The sequence below is a fragment of the Furipterus horrens genome, unplaced genomic scaffold, assembly GCF_987537825.1.
Source record: "Furipterus horrens unplaced genomic scaffold, mFurHor1.1.pri manual_scaffold_4, whole genome shotgun sequence".
Lineage (NCBI taxonomy): Eukaryota > Metazoa > Chordata > Mammalia > Chiroptera > Furipteridae > Furipterus > Furipterus horrens.
In genome coordinates this window covers 88,134,926-88,152,281 of record NW_028327174.1, presented here as the reverse complement: position 1 = coordinate 88,152,281, position 17,356 = coordinate 88,134,926, and the positions used below count along the sequence as shown (strand labels likewise).

General features: G+C 39.6%; 1 protein-coding gene across 1 annotated transcript in view; it reads left to right on the top strand.

Moving 5' to 3' along the window:
• LOC150012378 (beta-1,3-glucosyltransferase-like) overlaps positions 1 to 16,879 on the top strand; it is a 102,848-nt gene extending 85,969 nt beyond the window's left edge. The window contains exons 11-14 of the mRNA XM_090275166.1: positions 754 to 853; positions 4,604 to 4,723; positions 11,151 to 11,295; positions 16,407 to 16,879. Coding sequence (XP_090131292.1) covers positions 754 to 853; positions 4,604 to 4,723; positions 11,151 to 11,295; positions 16,407 to 16,574 — 533 coding nt within the window. The 3' untranslated portion in view covers positions 16,575 to 16,879. The remainder of the gene's footprint in view (positions 1 to 753; positions 854 to 4,603; positions 4,724 to 11,150; positions 11,296 to 16,406) is intronic.
• Positions 16,880 to 17,356: the final 477 nt, after the last annotated feature.

The window sequence follows — 17,356 nt, the reverse complement described above, 5'->3', positions numbered from 1 at the left end:
TAACAAAAATAAAGGTCAAATTGAGTGGTTTAATATTAATTAGTACTAGCTTGTTCATGTCACCAAATACTTTGTTGAAATGGGGGGCATCTTTCAATTTATCAACTTGGGTTCTCTTCCCAGGCATTTTATTCTTATCGTGGCCTCAGCATTTGAAATAAGGCATTGACATTTATTTGGTGGCCCCAAAGCCTGTGACTGTCTTAGTCAGACTGTGTCTTTAGTACATAGCCTAGAACCTGCCACAGTATCCTCAAGTTAAAACTTAACAGCAAGTATTTACAAAATGAATGAAGGTATAGAATTCTGCTTTTGCACCACTGTTTCTCTATGGTTGTGATAGTTGGAGTTCTCAAAGTTGCTTTAGAATAAGTACATCTAAGGACAGATACCAGGCTTTGTAATTTCTTTGAGGTTTACAACTTTCTTGTTTGCTCAAGTGAGGGTACAAGACCTATCTCTTCCTCGAGTTAGCCATGTGACCTTGTATAATCTCTTCATCTGTCCATCTTCAGTTCCTCGTGTGTGAAATGAATGGCTTAGACTTAGTGACTTCTAAAGTTCCTCCTGGTTCTCTATGTCTGTGAAAATTAGAAGAGACTGATTTTTAAAATTTCAAATTATTAAAGTACATGCCAACATTTAAGCTTTTTCTTCTAAAACCCTAAAACTAAAAAAAAAAAAAATTTTAAATGAATTATATATATTTTAAAGAAAATAGTACATTGTAAGTTTTCCTCTTGCCTTTCCTAGGTCATTGTGGAAAAACGTTTGCCATTTTGGAAAGATTTTTGAATCACAGCCATGACAAAATAACATGGTTAGTCATTGTGGATGATGATACATTAATAAGGTGAGGAGTCATTCTCATCCCAGGATGGCTTCATATTCTATATATATTCATTTTTAGACACTATGATGGGTACTTCTCTTTCCGGCCAAGATGCTATAGCAGGGACTGAATTTACTCTCACAAATCTGAAACAACCACCAAAAGGGACAAGATATAGGAAATGCAGGCTTTTAAGGCACTGGACATTAGGCAACAAAGGACAATGATAGATGAGACCCAGGAAGCAGTTGAGGTGAGTTGTATGACTGCCCCAGCTAGCTGTCCTATGCAAGTGTCCAAGTCACTGCTCTGGAATGGGAACCCAGGTGGGACCTGGCCAACTCCTTGAGTGGAAAATCTGAAGCTGAGAGTCTGGACACCCAAGGCAACTGGAGTTTGCAGGACAGAACCACACAGAAAAAGCATAGAAGAGGTCTGTGGAGGCACCACTGAAGTTTTAATCAGCATTGCATGTGAGGAAACTAATGCAGGCTGGGGAAAGGACCAACCAAAATGACTGGAAGGAATGGTGCCTGAACTCACCAGGCTGAGTATATGTACCTGTTTACACCAGCCAGCCTGGAGTGCCCCAGCCTCACAGGGCAGTGGGTAGAAGGTCTTGCTCTAGTAGTGGGAAATAGCACTGCTCCAGTCTTGCCTGACACCTTGAAAGCAAGATCCCAAAAGGCCAAACTGTTTCCAGTTTGAGTAATGAGCTCATATCCAGAACAAAACTCAAGAGGATTTACACAAATACCAAAACATCCAGCACCCAAGAAGATCTACAATGCCTTTCACCCAGTCAAAAGTTACCAGGCCTGCAATGCAGCAAGAAAATTCACCCGTAACAAAGAGAAAGCTAAATTGATTGAAATTGTCCCAGAGCCCTAGCTGGTGTGGCTCAGTGGATTGAGTGCCAGCCTGTGAACTAAAGGGTCACCGGTTTGATCCCTAGTCAGAGCACATGCCTGGGTTGTGGGCTAGATCAGCAGTTGGGGGTTTGCCAGAGGCAACCACACATTGATGTTTCTCTCCCTCTCTTTCCCCCTCCCTTCCCCTCTCTCTAAAAATACATAAATAAAATCTTAAAATGAAAAGAAAAGTTGTCCCAGGAAAGATACAATGTTAGAATTAGTGGTTATAAGCTGTCATTAATAAATAGTTACTGCAACTCTAATCATTATGTTCAAAAAGAGATATGTAAGGTATACATAATACTGAAGTCGAACTTCTAGAGATGAAAACTACATTGTCTGAAGTGAAAAACCCACTGGATGGGATTAACAGCAGATTAGGCATTGCTGAGGAAGGTGTCTCTGACCTTAGAGACACAGCAACAGTAATTATACAAATGAAATACAAAAATAAAAAACAATTTTAAACAGGTAAGCAGAGCTGTGGGATAATTCTAGGTGACCTTGTATGTATGCAGTTGGAGTCCCCTGAAGAGAAGGGGCACATGACAAATATTTACAGAAATACTTTCCAAATTTGATGAAAATGATAAACCCACAGAACCCCAAACACAGCTGTCAGCATCAGAGCCACACACAGCCACCCCCACACTGTCCTTATTGATAGCATCTCATGCAGCATGTGTGCTGTATCTGTAATTGCAACATTCATGCCATCATCTTCAGGACAGTTAATCTTCCAGGAAGTTTTGCCAGATCTTCATTTAGCGCTTTTTTTTCTCCCCGTATTTACCAGCAATAATATCTAACTACTCAGTATTGTCTTAAATGTGTTTTTGAGTTTGAACTTTGTCACCTTTTCCTTTCAAGACTTTGATATTTTTTATCACCATGAACTCTAACTTTTTTGAAGTCACGAAGCTGAACAATTTTAAGATTTGGGATCAGTCCACTTGGACAGAATTGAAGATTGGTTGGCGTTTGTCACATGTCCAGTTTTTAGTCATTATGAAGGATGTAATACTTTTCAGACTTAGTTTATGATTTTTCAATTTTAAAATGATATTTTGACTATGGAAATGGTTAATGTCATTAGGAAAACAAACCCAGAAGAGATGCTAAATATATTAACCTCACAAATTGAAAGTTGAGAATTTGAAGCGGTAATTTTACAATATGTAGGAAGAGGAGAAATACCTTTTATTTATTCTCTAGTCAAGGAGACATAAATTTTCCCCAGAGGGCTTTTGAGTTTTACTGGGCCTGTTACCAACCAATGACTGTGATTTCCTTGGGGACCTTTAAGGTTCATTCTCCATAACTGAGTTGTGTTTTATAGGTATCCACACACTTACTGGCCTTCCCCTGCAGAGCTAGACTTCCTCAAGACTAATTCCAAATTAGTGGCCTAGAATATTTAACTTGTGTGCCAAAAACAGGATCATTTCCAAAGATAACATTTCTTTTTGGCCATTCTGAAACTGTCAACATTATCAGAGGACTTGACCTTCAGACAGATATAAACCGAATGAGCAGACTTGTAGACTCTTTTAGCACTGCGTTTATAAGAGGTTTTTTTTTTTTTTTCATGCATTAATTTGTTTTCTTCACTGTCAGCCTCATGTCTATGACTTGGGGTACTTTTGTAAGCAGCATGAGGGAGGATGGAAAAGATTACCTCCTCTTTTTCATCTCTACTTTGTTTCCTTATAACCCCACCTCACTCCTCCCCAAAGAGAGAAAAAAACAAGATGCTAGAACGTTAGTGCTTTAAATGTTAATTCTGTCCTGTGGGAACAGAATTCATCATGAGTAATTTAGAGGAATGCTTGGTATCATATCCACCTCTTGGAGATGAATCACAGTCTTGAGAAACATTAACATTTATTTAGCCAATTAAGAAAATGTAATCTTAAGTTATTGACCATCATAAACCTTTTTTTCAAGGAATATGAATTAGTATCATGAGGGTACATAGGGTTAGCTGGTGTGAAAGCTCCAGTTTAGAAGAAACAGTGGAAGGACTTTACGATGCATTTGTGAGTGGTTAAGTTCTTACCGCATGGAAAAACTAGCTTTTCTTAGCATCAACCTTTGTGTTGCCTTTAAAAGTAACTTCTAGGTTTTGTTTTCCTATGAAATCTTTTTTTTCATCTTTACAGCAACAATAGTTGCAGGCATTTTTCTGACCAGCCCTTGAATTTTTTCATTGTCCTGTATAAGTCATCATTGTTGACACATGACAAGTATTGGGTCAGAGGTATAAACAAATAGACATAAGAAGACCACAGACAAGGGCGAAGTACTCCAGGAAAACCGAAGCATCACTGTGGATCATAAATGGAGCATTTCCTGGAAAGCCCACCTGCCTGCCTTCCCTTCCTCACCTGCTAGCCAATCTGATGTGGACTTCATTAGTTCTCCAGACTTCCTTTTGGCCATTGATAATTAAAAACAAAAACAAAAACACCACCAAGTATACCTGAAGATATGTGATAATTAGTTCACACTCCCTAAGGAACAGGATGCGTAGAAATGAGTTATATAGTACACTTGCTATATCATCTTCATTAACCTCCCACCCAAACTGGGCAGCCACACACTGTCAGGGGCTCCTTAAGACTGGGGAGGAAGGCCCATGTTTCTCAATTTTTCTCCTGTTTTCAGTAATGTACAGTATTCATCAATTCTTTTTTTTTTTTTCTTTAAAAAAATCCATTCCTTCTGTGAATCATTTGAATTTCATCTCTCAATGATTTTGGTATCATATTTTATAATGTCACCACTGGGATGTAAGAACCCTAAAACTATTTACTGTATTAAATAGTCATTGCTTATGTTCCCTTGGTAATCCTAGCATCTTCAGGCTGCAACACTTACTGAGCTGCTATGAGTCCGGTGAGCCCGTGTTCCTGGGAGAGCGCTACGGCTATGGCCTGGGCACTGGTGGCTACAGCTACATCACGGGAGGAGGAGGGTAACTATGAGCATGGCTTCCCGCATATTCTCTGCACACTGCACTCCCCTTTCTGGATGGAGAGTTGGGTCTGTGGCTGTGGGATCTTTACTGATATGTAAGTGCTCTGGGAATGATAGTTGTACCCATTTGTTAAATATGGAAAGAACCACAGTAAGGGATATTTTACTCCTTGACGAAACAATACATGTTAAGGTCCTTGCTAGAAGTGTAATGCTTTTTTCTGGGTAGCCAGTTAGTTTTAATTACCTGATTAAATGAAAAAAAATTGGATATAGATTTTATTTTCAGCAAATAAATCATTAGACTTTTAAATGATTCAGTGCTTGCAAATCACATTTGGGAAAAGAGTAGTGTAGAAGTTCAGACTCCAGCAGTTAAGTGATATTTGTGTAGAATGTATAGGTTTCAAATAGGTTTCAGATCAAATGTTTTTAAATGAAACATTTGCCAAATCTTTTATGGGGAAAGATCTTAATTTGATTTATATGGGTAAATCAATTAATCAGTTTTTTCTGTTATTTCTATAGTCTTTGCTATTGGGATATTTAGGAAGACTTTTTATTTTTATTAAAAAATTTTTAATTGTATTATTATAGTTACCAACTATATTAATTTAAACTCATCCAACAGGAGTTTGTTGAGTGATCACTGTGTGCTGGGCAACATTCTAGGCATTGGACTATAAACTTCTGAAGGGCTAGGATTTTATATTTTTGCTTTGCAGTCCCCAAGATGAGAACGGTTCTACTGCAGGGTCTCAGGCATCATATCCAGGTCTTCCTGCTTGGTCTAGCTGATTCAGTTGTGTATGCAGCATGGTTGTGGGGGTGGCCCTCATGCAGTGATACCCCAGGCTGGGCAGGAGGAGTGATCAGTTCAGCAGTGACAATGCATCACCTGAGGTCATGAGCAGTAGGAGATGGGGGTGCATACAGGCCTTTGAAAGGACACTGAAAGGTAAGGCCAAGGAATACTGACCTCTTCATTTTAAAAAAAGCTCTTTGCAGCCTTTTGGTAATACATTTAGTTTTCTGGGTGAGGTATGGGGGCCATTTAAGGGTCAAGACACGGTACCCTTTAAGCCAGAGCCTTCCACTTTTGAAATGGGCTGGTATTTGCATATGGGTTTATATATGTTGTAGCACAAAGGTGTTAATACATTTTTAACTTAGAAGTGACTTTTTATGTGCTCTCTGCGAGCAAACTCTTGTTGTCTTCCTTGCCAGTTGTATTTGGCTATGATTTCTGAGACTGGCACTAGAAGCCTCTGAAGCCGGGTTTTACCTTAACTACCCACATTGCCTTCAACTGCTCCAGTTGGTCATTCATTCAGTCAAAAAAACAGTGTGTTCCAGGCACTGGGAGGGCACTGGGAGTGTAAATGAGAGCCACAGTGCTAGCTTCTCCTGGATTGTCCTGATTCAGGCACTGCTGAACCACCAATGTGGCACCTTTAGCCTCCTACATGTTGAATTTTTGCCTGCTACTATCTTTTCTGATACCTGCAGTTACCTCATCTTAAAACTTCTTCCTGTCACCACACCTCCTCCCTTCTCTCCTTGAAAAAATATCTTAAGAATTCACTATTCTCACTCCCCTGCTTCCACCGTTCCACTGCCATCTGACCTGCATGTGACTTGGGGCCAGTGTCTATGGCCTTCTACTTAAACTAGCTTATCAGTGTGATCCATGCAGCCAGTCAGATGGATCCATTCCATTCTTTATATTATTTAACCTCTGAGTTGCCTTTGATGGGGTTGACTGTTACTCCTTGAAACACTGCTTTCTCTTACTCTCTAGAACACCCTTCTGTCATTGTTTATTCCTGTCTTTCTGCTCATAACTTCTCAGTTTCTTTTATCTCTCCCTAAATGTCTGTCTTTTTCAGTCACCTTTTCTAGTCTCTCTCCTCACTCTCACTGATCTCACCCACACCATGACTTCATGTCAAGTGCACCCCACTTCCTATCCCCAGCCTGGAATTCCCTCTTGACCTCCTGATTCAAATGTCCACTTACCCGAGGCCACCTCCACTGGGATGATTCAAGGGCTCATTAAATTCAACACCTCCCATACTGACCTCCTCATTTCTGACTTGAACTCGTTTTCATGTTCTTCCAGTTGCCCTTCCCTTCCAGAGAAGACACCAGCATATGCCAGTTCCTACCCCAGAAATCTGTGAATCAGGTCCTACTCTTCCTCTTCTTCATTCCCCACTCCCCTGTGCTTGACTCAGTTGCTAAGTTGTGTTGATTTTATCTCCTAAATATCTCTTCTGTCAATACTTCTCTGTCTGTACCTCCATAATTTTAGTCTAGGTCACCATCATCTCCAGCATAGTGGGTTCCTTCCACAGCCTCCTGGTCTCCCTACTTCTGTATTCTGTTGTTCACACTATAGTGAGAGAGACCTTTCTCAAAGCATATCTGATTTTTGCCCTCTCCTGCTTAGAGGCCTTCACTAACTTCCCATTGCTTTATTTTTTCCCCAAGAGTGTGAACCCTTTTTTAACTTTTGGCTGCTAAGGCTAGGAGATAATCATTTGGACTTCAACAAGATGAGACCTCATTTTAATCACTTTGAGTTTGCCTAATCCACAGCCTCTCTGGTCTTCTGAGGCCACTGCTTTGGGGCAAGAGGCTCTGGCAGGCTTTTCTTCCACCCTTCAGCCCCCAGGCCCATTGCCATGAAAGCTGTCTCAGCTTGCTCCCCACCTTGGAAGTATGCCTCTCTCTAGGAATTAGTTCATCTAGACTTCATATCATCCATCTCTTCAAAAATTCCATAGGTTAATGTGATTTTTTTTCTTTGCATTACCACAAGAGCATCCTTTTATAACCTTCCATTGCCTCCACATTCCATATCAAGTCTGCCAGGCCTCTCATGGTCTTGGCAGATGCCTCTTTCATCTGCGCCCTCTTACTGAAAGAACTCATGCTGAATTTATCTCAGTTCCTCAGAGGCACTGGCTTTCCCCTTTCCCACCAAGATAATCATCTGCTGGTCTCTATGGCATTGTTCTGACACCCCAACTTTCTGCCTCTGTCAAGGGGCTAATACTTTTCATTCTTTTGGACCCAGTATAGTCATTTATTTATTCTTGAACGCTTTCAGCCTGGTCTAGCCTCTCAAATCTAGTTGATACCTTTCTAATGTACTTTCATGGCATTTTATGCAAACCATTATCATTTAATTGCCTATTTACTTTTTCATTTTCCACCTAAATTATTAATTATTTAAAGGCAGTGCCTGTGTCTTGTTTCTCATTACATCCTCACTTCCTAGCACAGGACTCATTTATTTTTACAAAGTGCATTGAATAACTGAATAAACAAATGCAGATCACAGATCACTAGCATTGATCTTTACATGGCTAACGTTGGCCAGTGTACTGTTCTGTAGTTAATAGATCTTTTACAGAGATGCAGAAGAATTCTTTGTGAGATTGTCTCATGTCAACTTTGGATAAAAGTGACGGACTCAATGTTGAATAATTTTTCTAGTATTACATAGACTTTCCTGATGGTGTAGTTGAAGAACCAACATGTTTGTTTAAATAGCAAGTCAGGATCAGTCGATGGCTTGTAAAATTAAGGATCATAACCATCACTTAAAAATAATGAACTATAGAATGGAATAGAATGAACTAGGAATATTATAGTGTGTCACATGTGGTTAAGGGCAAGTATTGTTTTGTGAAATTTTTGTTTCCATTTTACACACACACACAGTATTGTAATATCAAATATATTTGCTTTCTCACTGTAGTTTACAGTCCATTAAGTTTCTGAAAACATTGCCTTAAACCATCCTTCTAAGCTCCACTGGTCAGAGCCAAGTTGGGAGTGTGGCCTCTGTTGACTTACATGCAGGTTTTCTGTATTGTTTGGGAAATGAGACCTGTGCACTATTTGAATCCAGGTGTTTGTTTTTCACCTTGTGCTTACCTCTTGAAAGTCTGCGTATTGGGGGACAATTGGTTTAGTAACTGTTTTCTTTTTATGAAAATACTTACTTTTACATGTTTGGGTAGGAAGCTGTGACCAGGATATCATGACTCTCTTTGACAGTGTTACCCAGGGAGCCATGACCATGACCTTTCATCTGCTGGAAGACCAGTGTCGGCAGTTGGGGCAGGGGAAGGTCAGATTTCTGAGGCACTTTATCTTCTATGTGTGTTCTTGACTTGCTGGTACTCTTTGGGGCATGTCTCTGCCTCTTATTTCAATATTTTTTTATTTTTAAAATGAGTATATTATGTATTGAAGGAAATCACATTGTTAGTCTTACTGCCTTTCACCATCTTCTTAATATTTAAAAGTTGGCAGACGTACCATGGTATGACACGTAATTTTCCATTTTGGCAGCAACTTTGTTTTGAAAGACCCCATGAGCACACTAGTAAACAGGTGTTATTAAAGGACCTTGTATACTTGGTTTATTTGAATAATGAATGCAAGATTGCTCTATGTGAGTAGGCCCAAATTCAAATACTGATAAATATTTCGTGCTTATATTTTGTCTTCTCGTAAAGTTAATTTTCTAGAGAGTGGGCCCAAATAAAAGGCCTTTCTCATCTTTCTCATTCTACTCGATGTTGGCAAAAGGAATAAAGAAGTATTTTTATTTAAATTGGGTTGACAGTGAACAAGATTACAGCTTTGATTGGAATATGAGTATACTTATGAAATTTTCCTCGATATGGCGTCACATAGGTGGCGTTTAAGGGGACTGTTCGTGTACAGTCCACACGTGTCTCCTCACATACGCCTTTTTCCTGGGGTCAGTGAGATGACTTGAAGTTTAACACAGCCGTGCAGGTGTGCAGCCCAGGAACCAGGTGGACACTAGACTTTTTAAAAGAAAGTTTATGGTGAGTTTTAAACCTGCAGTTTTCCTTTTTTGTATAGTTCTTCTTGTACAGTCACATTTTCTTGTGTACTCTTTAAAAAATAGCTTCTTTTTTCTGTCTGGTTATATTTCATTGTGTCTTCTGACATCCTTGCAAGGGCAGGGAGACTGTCTCAGCATCATTGTGTCACTTGGGTGAGTTAAATTGCTGTGAAGTGAGCCCAGAGGGGCACAGAATGAACATTTTTGCATCAGGGATTGTGTCTAAACTCTTTGTCCTTTTTCCTCTTCTACTAGATTGACCTGTAGAACTCTTCCTCTTTCAGAAAGATCTTTGCAAAGGGAGCTTCATTCTCATTTATTTGGTGCATCAAACTTTTATCAAATGCTTACTGTGTGTGAGGCCCTATATTTGGCTGTGGGAATATATGGATAAATTTTAGACAGTTTTGCCTTCAAGAGTGTCGTTGCTTATTGGGAATGAAGTTGCGAACCATATTTGTCCCGTTAGCCCTATCACTATTGGGTTGTTCATGATATGAAATGATCCCTAGGACTAGATGGAAGCCAGAAACCAATCTGTATGTTAAGAAGGGGAGAATTTATTTCAGAAACTTGGTACCAAGTGCTAGAAAATTGTCAGAGGAATAACAGAAAGCAGTGACCTTGCCTCTAGGTCGGTAACCATAGAAAACTGTTACTGCTCCTACGGCTGGAGAAGCAAAGCAAGTGCCATCTCCTGGAGCCATCTTTGTGGGCTGCTGTGGCTGCTGCTGTCGGTCATGGTGCTGCATGGAGCCAGACCAGGACTGGACCCTTGCTACTGCTGTGAGCTGCCACCAAAGTTCTGCTGGAACTTGTGGTTGCCCCTGTGCCATGCCTCTGCCCCAGAAGCTGCAGAAGCCAGAAGCAGATGGCCTGCCCCAGGGTTGTGCCCTTGTTGTAAGAACAAAGCCAGGACTGGCTGGTGAGGGAGTCTGGAAAGGCAGTAATGGAGTTCTACCAGAAAGTACCCAACACATCAGGTCAGATACCGTCAGAGCACTGTTTGAGGCAAATCAATCTCTCTTCCTCTCTTTTTCTTTTCTCTCTTTCACCTAATCACCATATGGAAGCTTCCATAGACTGGAGTCACTTAGACAATGAATGGCTTTTCAGTCAGATTTTATCTCATTGTCTGTTATCCCCTGTGTGAGTGAGGTACCTCATTTTTCTGGGCCCATCTACCTGCTGGGAGTGTGGGCAGATTTTGTTAGTGATCTCACTGAGAGTTTGGGAACTAAAGAATAATTCCCATCTCCAGTGGCATATAGAAAAAGAACATGGCATAGTATTACCAAGAAATATATAAAAAAATAAAACTACCCATTAGATAGGTAAACATCTCTTAAATGATTTTCCTTTTATAGAAAGTACAAAAACATTTCCCCCAGAATTTATATTAAATATACAGGATTGCTGATGTCAACATCTTTTCTATAAAAAATGTAGCCTCAGAATGGTATTTCTTTATTCAACTTCATGATTTCAAGGAGCGGCTCTAACTCCTTTGTCTGCCCTGACTTCTTACTAGAATGGTCTTCAGCAGAGAAGCCATCAGGAGACTTCTTGCGAGTAATTGTCGTTGCTACAGCAATGATGCTCCCGATGACATGGTCCTGGGCATGTGCTTCAGTGGTCTGGAAGTCCCTGTGACACACAGCCCTCTCTTCCATCAGGTGAGGAATGGATTTTATTTCTACCTCAGAGGGACAAAGGAAGATTTCTTCTCACAGAAGGGCAGATAAAGTGCTTCCCAGACAAGGCCAAGCCAAAGGAATTCATTATCACCAAGCCATTGTTACATGAAATGTTAAAGGGACTTACTTAAGAAAAAGAAGATCGAAACTATGAACATTAAAATGACAACAAACTCACAACTGTCAACAACTGAATCTAAAATATAAAAACAAAAACAAACTAAGCAAACAACCAGAATAAGAACAGAATGATAAGTATGGGGATCATTTGGAGGGTTATTGGCTTGGAAGGGGAAGGGGAGAGAATGGGAGAAGCATAATTGGTAGGAACAAAATAGGGGGAAATTAAGAATAGTATAGGAAAGGGAGAAGCCAAAGAACTTATATGCATAATTGAAAGATTCAGTGTTGCTGTGATGGAACCTCACTGTTGATTCTTTAAATTGATTTTAAATTAATTTTATTAATTTATTTTATTAATTTTAAATTATTCATTATATTCTAAATGTCCACATGAAATGTTCTTGATCAGAAACAGATTTTTAAATTAAATTCCTCTCATCAAATAATAAGTACACCTTGCCCCCACCCCCCACTGCCCTTTTGACTTGGTTTTTCCTCTAGGGCAATATGATGAGAGCCAGGTCAGTTGTCCTATACAAGTAACCAGATACCCACAGGCAAAGGAAAAGGAAAATTTATTTCCTCTGCATATAAAGGTGAAGGAGGTTGCTGTCCCTTTCCGCTCCTTACTCCAGCCGTTTGATAATGGAAAGAAAATCTCTCCAGGGATCTCATTCCTCTTTGAAATATAAATGTATCCCTAGGGTGATAGTGTTCAGGTCTTCCTGGTACCCAGGGACTAGTTCAAGGATGTAACCATTGGCCTTCTTCAAGAGATAAGGCAAGTTTTATTGTCATTTTGGGTCAGAGCAATTAACTAGACAAATAGCTACAAATCTTATTCTCATGGGGTATGAGATGTTTCTAATGAGTTAAACTTTTATTTACAGGAAAACAGAAACTCAGGGAAATTTTCTTTCCTTACAGTCCCCAAATTGACCTAAAGATTCATTGCAATCTATATAAAAATTATAGCAGGCTTCTTTATAAAAATTGACTATATGATTGTAAAATGTATAAGGAAATACAAAGCAATTTTTAAAAAGGAGATCAAAATGGGAGGAATTACATGTATAGGTTTAAAACTTATTATAACTCTACAATAATCAAGACAATATGAGTTTAGTGTAAGGATGAACAATGGAACAAGACAGAGAGTCTAGAAATAAATTCTCCCATTTATGGTAAAGATGCCAAGACAACCAATGGGGAATGGAACAAGTGGTGCCAGACAATGATATATATCCACATAGAACCTTACCTCACAACCATACATAAAAACGAACTCAAAATCGATCATAGTATGAAATATCAGCGCTAAAGCTATATACTTCTGGAAGAAAACATAGGGATTATTCTTTGTGACCTTTGTTTAGGCAGAGATTTCTTATGTCATCAAAAGCATTATCCATAAAAGGAAAAAATTCACAAATTGAACTTAATAAAAATTTTTTTAAACTTTGATCTTCAAAAGGTATTAAGAAAATAAAAATTCAAGTCATAGAATGGAAGAAATACTTGTACATCATACATCCAATAAAGGACTTGTGTCTGGAATATGTAACAATCTTTTACAACCCAGTAAGAAAACAAATTACAGTGTAAAATGGGCAAAAGATTTGAATAGACAGTCCACTACAGAAGATATATGAATGGCAAACAAGTGTATGAAAAGATGCTCAACATTTTCAGTCTTTAGGGAAATGTAGACCAAAGTCTGTATAAGGCACCACCATACATACATCTATTAGAATAGCTTAGCAGAAAGGCAGACCATACCAAGTGTTGATGAGGATGTGTAAAACTGGATCTCTCATCTATTGCTAGTGGGAATATAAAAGACAGTCACTGTGGGAGCATTCTGGCAGTTAAACATACATATGGCAAGCAGTTTATGACATGGCTCTCAATAGTCCCCTCCTGCTTGTGTTCATGCCCTTGTGTAATCCCCTGCTCTTGAGTGTGGGTCACTGGAGTATGAAGAAGGTGATGGGACATCTCTTCTGTAGTTAGGTTAATAAGGGTTTGTTACTTCCATCTCCCTTGCATACTTTCCCTATAGCCTTCCTGGCTTACAAGTTTTGGTGAAACAAGCTGCCCTGGGGGCAAAGAGGTAAGGCCCTCCTCAGTCCACTAGTTCACAAGTAACTGAATCCTGCCATGACTACCAAGTGAGCCTGGAAGGGGCTTTTTTCCTCAGTCGAGCCTCAGATGAGACCACAGAGCCTAGCTGGCATCTCTGTGAGACAGTGAAGCGGAGCTTGCAGCTAAGTTGTGCCCAGATTTCTGACCCATGAAAGCTGTGTGATCAGAAATGTGTCTTGTTTGTGTGGTATTTCCACGCAATGCAATATTGCTCAGCAGTTAGAGGATTGACCACTGATAACTGCAATTATGCTAAGCAAGGGAAGCCAGGCACAAAGTATTTGTATCAATATGATTCCACTGATAAGAAAGTTTTAGAAAAGGCAACACTAGAGAGAGAAAGCAAATCAGAGGTTTCCTGGGTCTGCCAGTGGGGGCAGGGATTGACTGCAAATGCTTGCCAGGGAATTATAGTGTTCTAAAACTGGATCTGTGGTTGCCTACCTGGATATTTACCAAACATTTTTAAACTGTGGTTTGTGTGTATAAAAATCATACCTCAATACATTTGTAAAACGTATGTATAAGAAAATCTAGTTTTAATCTCCATTTGTTATACTGTTTGGTGTGCTTTAATCTTTACAGATAAAAAGGTTTTAATTTTGCCCAATTTATGTTCATGTGTAGTTTAAGCCATGTCTCTCTTTTCCTGCACATCTGTCTCTTACTAGGGCCTTCCTCATGTGTGACCCTGCCCATTTGGGATTTCCTTCAGGCATTTTGGACACAGAGATATGATTATTAGAGGCTGTATAGACTTCTCAATGTTATAGATGCCTCTTTGGATGCATTTTACTTTTCTAGTTTTGTCTTACTCTTCTGTGGCCTCCTTTATCAGACATGATTAGCACCTTCTAATGCTTGCTAGGCCAGCTCTTCCCTTGCATACATGGCTCCTTAGATGCAGTTATCACTTCTGGAATCGACACTGGCAGAGGGAAAAACGGTGGGGTGGCCTCAGATTGTAGGTGTTTGTGGATCAGTAAAATGATTTTCCTTTATTAACTTCAATAAATAAATACAGCTCTGAGCTTTTTGGTTTTGCAATAAATAAATAGAAAGATGTTATTGATTTATTTCCTTCCTGTTAGACATATTTGTATCTTTAACCTTTAATATTAAATATATATATTTTATTTATTTATTTTTAGAGAGAAGGGAAGGGAGAGGGAAAGAGAGGAAGAGAACCATTGATTAGTTGCCTCTCATCCACACCCTGTCTAGGGACTGAACCTGCAACCCAGGCATTCGCCCTGACTGGGAATTGAGCCAGCAACCTTTTGCTTTGCAGGATGATGCCCAACCAACTGAGCCATACCAATCAGGGTCAACCTTTCATTTTTAAATGTGAAAAACGACCAGTGATTTGTTTCCACTCTTTTTCTTTCTTTCTTTTGGGGTTTATCTGAGAACTGAATTGGGAATGTGCTCTCCTCAGGTTTCCTCCAGCAAACTCGGAGGGCGTTGCTAGTAAACATTGGAGTATATGAATTCCCTTAACTAATCAAAACGTCCCCAACTCAATTAGACTTTACTCCAGTATATTTTTGTTCTCTGTCTCACTCTTTTCCTTTTCAATTTCCTTAAAAATTTTTTAACTCCATGAGTGCTTAGATTTTTAAAGGGCAATACAATGACCAGGGTGAAGGTTCTCCCCCTACATTACTCTGAAGTCTTTCTCCCAGGTATTACCGTTGGAACACTTATCTGAGCAGGATGTGAATGCCACCATTGCACATCCGGAGAGGCCAGGGGCCAAAGTACACTTGGCGTGCCAGACCTGCATGCTAAGGACCAGCTAGGATACTGGACTAGCAACGGGGCACCAGCCCTCGCCCTCATGCCAACATTTGCTAGTCATGCCACACCAGGGAAGTCACAACTTCTTGTGAGCTCTGGTTTCCTCATCTGTTAATTAGGGAAGAGTCATGATAATCTGATCATCTTGCAAGGTTGTTTCAAGTATTGGATGAAATAAAATTTTAATGAAAGTATTCTGTGAACCACTCACAAGAGTTTAAATATTCATCAAAAATTTAAGCAGAATGTAATAAAATATTAGCCTAGAGAAGACTCGTTCTTAAAATGTATCACTTCTAGTTTTACTAAAGTGAAGACTCAGTATTGATAACCCAGTGAGTTACTATGATGCTTTGTTTAGAGCAAACAAAGCAAGATCTGGTGTCAGTTTCCTTCCAAACCCTGTAGGCTGCTTATTCAGTCTTGTTGATCTAGGCTATACCTGATTCTGTTTAAATTTCATTTCTTATATTTAGAGAATTTTGAAATGCAATAATTTCTGAGGCTCTTGTAAACCGTTTTAGGTTACACAAAATGTCCATTCACACTTCTGGAGCCAGGAGAGATATTCATGTAGGAGGAGAGTGAGTCAGCCCCACCTTTTCTCCTCTGAAAGACGCACGCATTCCTGACCCCACGCGGCCCAATTTACAGACCTGGGAAATAGAAATAATTTTTTCTGCCTTTTTGCAGAAGTCATAATAGTAACTGAAATGCCTTACCTTGGAAAGCCTTCTATATTTATTACCTGTAATTGAGGAATCTTCCAGAGGCATGACTATGGAACGCAGAAGCAAAAAGTGATGCATTTGGGATATTAAAGTAACTGGAGAGGCAAAGGCTAAAAGCCTACACTGAGGGAGCATTTTGTTTTAGTGGAACAGTTTTTTTTCTTGCTTGAGATTCCGACAACCAATAGCAAATATTGAAAGAACATGATTGTTTCATACATTTACATGCTATTCTGGGGCAAAGTTGTTCTCAATGAACAAAGTGAGCGTAATTCTCTTTTCTTCCTGCAGGCCCGGCCCATGGATTACCCTGAAGACTACCTTTCTCACCAGGTTCCCATATCCTTCCATAAACACTGGAACATTGACCCAGTGAAGGTGTATGTCACGTGGTTGGCACCCAGTGAGGAATACGAATCCTGGCCAGGGACTCAAAAAGGCTTTAAAGAGGAGTTATAAAGCCTGGGGAACCTAGGAGCACAGTCTGGGCAGGAAACAGAAGGCAAGACTGTGGCCTTGGTCCTGTGTTCTGCTTGTGCAACATGGCTTCGGAAGCTTCTGACTTTCGGTGGAAATCCTGTATGGGGTGTTTTTTGAGTGGGGAGGAAAGGTTGTCATAGGGGAAACAGATTCTTTTTTCTGGGAAAAATACTTGCTTTTGCATTTTGCATTATTGTACTATACAGTCATCCCTGTGTGTTTTTCAAGCTGTGGCACAGCAGCTTTGTTCCTGTCACAGGAAAATAAATGGCACCAGAAGTCTCCTTCCTGTTTCTTTTCTTCATTATAATGAAGGTTTCAGTTGGGGATTAGACCAGAGAGATGTGACTGTCTATCATTCTATAAATGGGGGGGGGGGAACGGGGGGAAGACAAGGAATGTCGACTGACATAGATATTACAGTGGTGTGAACTTTTTAACTGTAGTGTTGTTGATGAAAATTATTTTCTGGTCACCTGGTAGGAATAATGCCATACTAAGGATGATTCATAAGACATCATAAGAGTCTAGCTATGAAATCCCCTGTAGTCTATAATCAGAGTTGTTATGTTTTATCTCTTTTTCTGTTTGTGGCTCATGAAAAGACAAGTTGCTTTCTGTGGGAGCTTTTCACGTTGTTAGTAATTCTTCTGTTTTCTGTTTCTCCCTGAAGCCCTCTGTTTTTTCACCTCATTGTATAGGAAAGTGTGCTGGATGCTGCCAGAAAATTGTGTACTCAGTATTTAAAAACAAAGTTGTCA